General features: G+C 56.5%; 2 protein-coding genes across 2 annotated transcripts; both read left to right on the forward strand.

The window, feature by feature from the left end:
• Positions 1-663: 663 nt before the first annotated feature.
• On the forward strand, positions 664-1,155 carry N657DRAFT_556128 (uncharacterized protein; the record flags this gene model as incomplete). The annotated part of the gene is made up of 1 exon (XM_062787938.1): positions 664-1,155. A coding segment is annotated over one exon (492 nt), but the record flags the coding sequence as incomplete, so codon positions are not given.
• Positions 1,156-4,203: 3,048 nt separating this feature from the next.
• On the forward strand, positions 4,204-7,406 carry N657DRAFT_666476 (uncharacterized protein). The gene is made up of 5 exons (XM_062795340.1): positions 4,204-4,646; positions 4,708-5,500; positions 5,542-6,147; positions 6,178-6,558; positions 7,042-7,406. The coding sequence occupies exons 1-5, from the start codon at positions 4,282-4,284 to the stop codon at positions 7,186-7,188; spliced, it is 2,292 nt and encodes a 763-aa protein (XP_062643463.1). The 5' UTR covers positions 4,204-4,281; the 3' UTR covers positions 7,189-7,406.
• The last annotated feature ends 238 nt before the right edge of the window (positions 7,407-7,644 follow it).

Below are 7,644 nucleotides of genomic sequence, written 5' to 3' on the forward strand. Positions count from 1 at the left end.
TGGGGCAGCCTCGAAAAGGCTGTGCGAGGTACTCTGTTAAAGTGCCCAGATATTAGTAATCACTTGGCAATCTACCCACTTTGAATCTACGTAGATGAGGTTCGGGTAGAGTGGATAGAAGCTTGGCAACAGTCAGCATAGAGTGGATTGAAAGCACTGCTTTCTATCCACTAGTAGATTCGAAATCTACTTAGGTAGATAGATGCAGAACCCTGCCTCGAGCATACCCATGGCCCGATCCATACACCAAGGGTCAATCCAGGGGCCAGCCGTCGGGACCGCCCATCAAACTCGCCGTTGGCCTGTCTTCTATGCGAGGCACCCATGGCGTCTACGACTACCCTCCTCGCCCACATGAACCGGGTCGAAATTCCTCGGTATCGCAAGGGCCTTTCAGTCACCTGTTACGCCTGCACCCGTGAGGGCCTCGTTGACGTTAAGCCGATGAGCATTTGGGGCTGGGTGACGCACGCTCGGGCGGCCCACAGCTGGTTTCTTCCTGGCGTAGAGCCGTGCCTTCTCTGCGGGCATCTCTGCGCTCCAGGGTCAGGCTTCCAGAGACATTTCACTGCCCAGCACAGCGACAATTCGGGGAAGCCTCTGGAGTGCGCCGCATGCGTCGCTTCTACAATACCGGCAGTGAAGGTGCTAAGAATCGATGGGTTTCCGGAGCTCCTCCGGCATGCCGTGGAAAAGCACCCTTCGGGACAGGCGGTGCCAAATGCTGTCGGAGGGAAGCGCAAGAGGGACGACGACGGTGACGGAACGTGTCCCGCGCCTGCCGCCAAGCGCACGAAGGGCGACGGCGACGGAAAGTGTCCCGCTCCAGCCGCCAGGCGCACAGAGAGCGACGGCGAACGGGAGTGCCCGGCTCCACCCTCCAACAGCAAGCGGGCCGCCAGGCACAGAGTGGCGTACAAGAAGGAGCTCTCCCCCGTTGCGATTTACGATGCCGACAGCGACCCGTGCGAGGACGTGATCATCTGCGCATCGACTGTCAACGAGCAGCAAACCAGCCATTTCACGAAGAAACCTATGGGCTCAAGTGCGGCCCTGGACCCTGAGTTTCTGGGCAATGTCGACCCCGCGCTTCTCGCTCCGCGGCAGCCAGCTAGTGCTGTCCACACTGCTGCGATGCTCTCAGACCTTCAAACGCCAGAAGCGCTCAAGCGGCCGCGGCGTCACCGGGGCCGCTGCCATGGCTAAGCGGGGAGGATCTGGTGGCTGGGTCTTGAGGCTGGACGACAGGACGGTCGTAGACTAAGTACATAATTATGCTTATACATGTTAGATGTCAACATTTTCAACACGCTATTATATCTCCTATGTGACTCGCATCGCCAGTGAGGTGTTCAGTTTCTCGGGGGAGGTAAGTTACGGCGGAGGTATGGCGCAGTAAAGTGTAAGTGTGGGCAGGCAACGAAGCCATGCCGACAACCGGGCTGAGCCAGCCAGGCGGCCGAGCCATTGCCGGCGTCCCGGCATGGCCGGTCGGATGTGCCGGTAGCCGGCTCAAGCGGTCGTCGGCTACGGTACGCGGGCTGCGGATGGCTCTTTGGAGCATACCAAGTCGGGATGACCATGGCACAGTTGCGTGGAACTTACAATGACTACCTACGTTGGTTAGATGATTCATCCAATATACTCAATGAAGCAAGAAGACACTGATACGTGAACTGAACTATTTACAATGGCTCGCGAGCTGTTGTTGATACCGCGCGACAGCCGTCGCTTAGTCGCCCTATGGCAACAGCATCAATGCCAACGCCTACGCGAGCCTGCACTGGGCTCGGCCCGCTTACGTTAGTTACAGGTTTTAATTGCCGCTTAGGGTTAGGGTTCATTCACTTACACGTTCCCGTCCCGATTTCGTGTTCCCGTTCCGGCAGCCCACCAAGGTACAGCCAACCGCTGGCACGGGCATAAGGACAGGCTGCTCCAGAGGCTCAGGGCAAGAGGTATACCAGAGGCTCTGGTTAGGTGGATTGATGCCTTTTGCTCTCGGCGCACAGCAACCATCGTGGTGAACGGGTTCACGTCTGAACGGCAAGAGTTGCCCCAAGCGGGTTTGCCACAAGGATCACCGCTGTCCCCGATATTGTTCCTCTTCTTCAATGCAGACCTGGTACCGCACAAAATTAACGCGAACGGAGGCTCAATTGCTTTTGTTGACGACTACACGGCCTGGGTTTAGGCCCAACAGCAGAGGCGAACCGCTCAGGCATCCAAGCCATCATAGACAGGGCCCTGGATTGGGAAAGACGAAGCGGCGCCCAGTTCGAGAGCGAAAAGACGGCCATTGTACACTTCACAAGGAACAAGGAGCGATCCTCCGAAACGCCGTTCACAGTCAGAGGGGACACAATCAAACCAAAGAAGAGCGCAAAGATCCTGGGGGTAACAATGGACTGCGAACTCCGTTACAAAAAGCACATTGCCAAAACGGCAACCAAGAGTCTCACAGCCGTTCTGGCCCTGAGGAGGCTGAAGATGCTTTCCCCGCGAACAGCAAGACAATTGTTTGTAGCGACAGTGGCTCCCGTCATGGACTACGCGGTCAGCGTCTGGATGCATGCGTGTAGGGGAAAGGCGCTAAGCTGGCTGAACAGGGCCCAGAAGATCGGCGCCCTAGCAATCACAGGAGCCTTTCGGACCGTGGCTACGGCTGTAGCAGAAGCCGAAGCGAGCATTCTCTCCATACAAGAACGACACACCCGGGCGGCAGCCAGACTATGGATCAACATTCAGACATTGTCTGGGACTCATCCCCTAACTTGGAAGAAAATCCGGACAACAACACGATTCGTCTCCCCGCTTCAGAAGATCGCCAGTATCGCGGAAGGTGTAAAAGTCGATCAAATGGAAACAATCCAAGAATACGCCATCGCTCTCTGGGCACCTCGCCTACAGCCGACGATCGAGGTTGACCGAGAGAAGGCGACCAAGATGGCCAACGGAGCCATGGGCATCGTGATTGCAACAAGCTCATCCGTGAAGAAAGGCATTGTCGGTGTTGGTGGCATCGCACGAGACACTCTCTTCAACAGGACCAGCGAGACCGTGACAAGATTTGCTGTAACCCTTGGCACGAGGGAGGAGCAAAACCCATACACAGCAGAACTAGCAGCCATCGCAATGGCCTTGGAGAGGATTCCGGCCAACGCCTGCCATAGGCACATCACCATCGTCACCAGGAACCAGTCAGCGCTAGCAGCAATTAGGCAACCGCGACAACAGTCTGGCCAAGGCACTATACGGCAAATTTACAAGTTGGCTAAACTGCACCAAGAAAGAGGGAACTCGGTCGATTTCCTGTGGATCCCAGCGGAAGCCAACTTTACTTTGGGCCTAGAGGCCAAGGCGGCAGCGCAAAGGACAACGAGGCAAGGACAGATACCCAACCTCCAAATGCCCCAAGCCAAGTCCACCGCAATCAGGCTGGCATTGGTCAAACAACGACAGGGGAGAGCTCTCCCGGAAGGCGTAGGCAAATTCTCAAAGGATCTGGACGTAGCACTTCCTGGCAAGCACACTCGCGATCTCTACGACAAGTTGAAACGAAAAGAGGCCTGTATCTTGGCACAACTCCGAACTGGAATGGCGAGGCTGAACGGCTTTCTAAGCCGAATCGGAGCGGTCGAGTCGGACCTTTGTCCTTGCGGCCGAGCGAGGGAAACCGTGGAACATTTTCTATTGCGATGCGTGAGATGGGAAGCTCTGAGGGAGGACATGTTGCAATGCACAGTGGCAAGGCGAGGGAGCCTCTCATTCTACCTGGGAGGGAAAGCACCATCGGATCCAAAGATGTGGTCACCAGACATGAAAGCAGTCCGGGCAACGATCAAGTACGCAATGGCGACAGGGAGATTGGATCTTGACGAGGAACAACGAAGATTGGGACAATCACAGTAGCGGAACTCCACTAACACTACACAGCCTCAGCCAGCAGATCCCGCTTTAGCTGCTGAAGATAGGACGCTGAACACTTGGAGAACGCAGCCTCCAAGTCGATCTGCCGAAAACCAGGTCAAGAGGCAACAGTTAGTGGCGTGAGGAAGGGGAAAGAGTAGAGGGCTAGTACGAGTTGTTGACCAAACGTCAACGAATTGGATGTAGTTAGCGTGCCAAGGCCCTTTAGGCTTCGTGTCTCCGGGCGGAATAAATTCCATCCATCCATCCACGACAAGAGCTAGCCCCGCCGGGCAGCATCGCCCAAAATCCCAAACCAACACAAATCGCATCACCACTGCCCACACCGCAGGGCTTCTTCACGCGGATACGATGGAAGACGAAATTGCAAGGTTGCGGCAAGCGCTTGAAGAAGAGCGACGCCGACGCGAAGAAGCCGAGAACCGTGCGTCGCAGGAGCAACACCGACGCGAGGAGGAGCAACGCCGACGAGAAAAAGCAGAAGAGATCGCGGAAAATTTACAGCCACTACGACTGGAGCCTTATCTTGAGGCTTGTCACACTCTCAGTCTTGCCATCAAGGTAGTCACCGACCGTTCCTTGACCACACAGGGCGACACCACCAACCCTGCCGGTCGGGTGTACCCCCGGCGGATCCTTCCATGGGATGACTTTCCCGCAAGGCAGGAGGAAATCTGGAATCGAATGTTCGAGCCGTCCTTCGCCTCCCGACATACGTTCCCATCCCAACACACACCAGCTGGACTATGTGCAGTCTCTCATTACACCCATCAGCAGCGAACACGGCCTCCGGTACTACGAGCGCGACACCGTGGAGAATGCGGTGCAAAAGCTGGTTGATGCGGTATACGAGAACCCGGTGCTTCGAGCCAGCATTGGCCTGCGTGGAACCGTGACGTTTGAGAGTCACACAAATCTCGGCACCGTCGATGGCAGTCTCTCCGTACCTCCGGAACCCGCGCCCATCTCCGGGAGTAGTGCAGGGGAAGCTGCGCTCGCACCGCCTGCAGCGGTCCGCAAACGCCGCCGTGTTGCGAAAGGAAAGGGCAAGGGCAATCGGGCGGACCAGTTCTGCATATACAGAACATCGGATGGCGCAAACATCCCGGCGACAGCAATAGAGTACAAGGCGCCACACAAGCTGAGCCAGGACGAGTTGGTCACGGGCCTGGTGCCCGAAATCCAACCGGAGCGAGACGTGATTAACAGGGACGGCGATGGCTTCGCATTCGCAGCGAAGGCGCTTGCTACTGCCGTCGTCACCCAACTCTTCTCCTACATGGTCGGGAGGGGCATTCAGTACAGCTACGTCTGTACAGGGCAGGCCTTCGTCTTTTTGCACATCCCGGATGACCCGACCATGGTCTACTACTACGTGTGCGTGCCGAATCAAGACGTTCTTGATCACGACGAGAACAGGCTTCACCGTACGGCCGTCGCACAAGTCTTCGCCTTTGTCGTCCAAGCTCTCCGTGCGTCGCCTCCTCCGTTGTCTTGGCACGACGCTGCTGCGGACCTTGATACCTGGGCCGTAGAGTACGACGACGTGCTGAGCAAAATCCCCCCATCGGTCGCAATGACCAACGCCGCGTTTCCCTATACAAACCCCAGCGTTGGGACGGCTTCACACGCTCGCCGATTCGGACCCGTTCGCGCTGCGCCCAGATGGACAACAACAAAGTCCATTCTCGAGATGATGATGACGAAGAGGATACCCCTCCTTCTCCCAGTGTGGAGCGGCTCAGTCGCCCGGGAAGGCTGGCTGCGGCGTCTGGCACCAGTTCCGGCAACAGACGAGGCCGGCGTGGCAGAGGAGGAGGGCAGCAGGACGGGGCGATACAACAAAGAGTACAAGACCATCCGTACTGCACGCATCAATGCCTCCTTGGGGTGGTATCTGGGGGACCAATAGACCAGGCCTGCCCTAACGCTGGTAGACACGGATCAAGACACATCAGCCAGGTGGAGTTCCTGCATTCCCTTCGAGCTCAGCTGGCTAAAGACCGCGGGCCTGATGCGGATTCTACCCCGTTGTACTTGTCTGGTTCTGTCGGGTCGCTGTTCAAGATTCGACTGTCGGCTTACGGATATACGCTTGTCGCCAAAGGCGTAGAGACCGGACACCTCGGGCGTCTATCATATGAGAAGAACATTTACGACCAGTTGCACCATATGCAGGGAAACCACGTCCCTGTGTGCCTTGGCCTGATAGATTTGGTTCTGCCATACTACTTTGATGGCCGTGAGTTTGAGCACTTCCTGCTACTTAGCTGGGCTGGGCAGCCCCTGTCCAAGTGCATCGACGGAATCAACAAGACAGTCGCCATAGATCTGGCAACGAAGGCGTATTCCGAACTTCATCGGCTGCAGGTCCTCCATGTCGATGCAGAACTTCGCAACATGTTATACGACGAAGTCAGAGGGACTCTAATGGTTATCGATTTTGAGCGGGCAGAGTTTCGCGGCCGCCAACCTCTCGGCTTGATCAGCCCAAACGGCCAAGGTCGGAAGAGGAAGCGCGGTTTGCAGAAGCAAGGGAAAGACGACTTCACGGAGGAACTGAAATCCGTAGTCGAGCGCGTTTCGATGCGTTTCGGTGATGCTCTGCCAAGTGGCTTGAGACCATCAGTGAGCAGCTCGGACCGGCATGCTAAAGTTTCATCTGCTATGCACTTCGCCAAACTGTCTCGCCATGCAGTCTATCAGTCAGAATGATTTGTTATAGTCTGGAAATCCTCTTTGGAGCAATTCACTCTGGTTACCCCAAAAATTCCAAATTGAAAACATCTCAGCCGTCGGCGCGGGGGTCCGGGACCGGGACGGCCTGGGACCGGCTCCGGTGGCGACGGAGCGTAAGCAGCGTACCTCGACAAGCGCTTCAACGGGCGGGGGCCGCCGTAATGGCGTTGGCCTGGGCTCGCCCAGACACCGAAGATCTGCCGCCGGCCCGCGTTTATCGACTTGCGACAGGCCGCTCAGGCCCGGGAAACACGTGAAAAGGACGGCCCCCATTAACCCTCCCAATCTGTGCTTCCGATCCTCGACACATCGGTATTCAGAACCGATGATGCCTTTAAGCAGCCTACAACCAAATGGAATAAGGGACAATAGGCTCAAATAGTTGTCCGCGCGGAGCCAGAGGACAAGCTTCCAGTGCAGTGGCAGACGCCGTTGCCGTCCTCACTCGTCTTCGCCTTGTCGGGATCGTTCGTAGTAGGAACCGAAGCCGCCTCCATTCTGTTCTTCCGCCATGCTTGACAGGACTGCGAAGGTCTGACGGATTGGCGGGAATGGTCAGCGGAAATGGTGAATAAGAGGCTGGGGCGGCACATTGCGCCGGCATAGAGAACCGTGCTAAGCTGACAAGACCATGAGCGGCTTTTTCGCATTTCTGGAGGCTGGTAGCGCTGTACCTCTTTCTCCCCGTTGAGCGGCTGACGCCGAGCGGTGGATGGATGGATGGAATTTATTTCGCCCGGAGGCGCGAAGCCTAAAGGGCCTTGGCACGCTAACTACATCCCATTCGTTGACGCTCAACCATCAACTCGTACAAGCCCTCTACTCTCTCCCCTTTTCTCACACCACCTGTTGCCTCTTGACTTAGTTTAGCAGATCGACTTGGAGGCTGCATTCTCCAAGTGTTCAGCGTCCTATCTTCAGCAGCTAAAGCGGGATCTGCTGGTTGAGGCTGTGTAGTGTTAGTGGAGCTCCCCT

The sequence above is a fragment of the Parathielavia appendiculata genome, assembly GCF_033297405.1.
Source record: "Parathielavia appendiculata strain CBS 731.68 unplaced genomic scaffold N657scaffold_23, whole genome shotgun sequence".
In the NCBI taxonomy this organism is placed as follows: Eukaryota; Fungi; Ascomycota; class Sordariomycetes; order Sordariales; family Chaetomiaceae; genus Parathielavia; species Parathielavia appendiculata.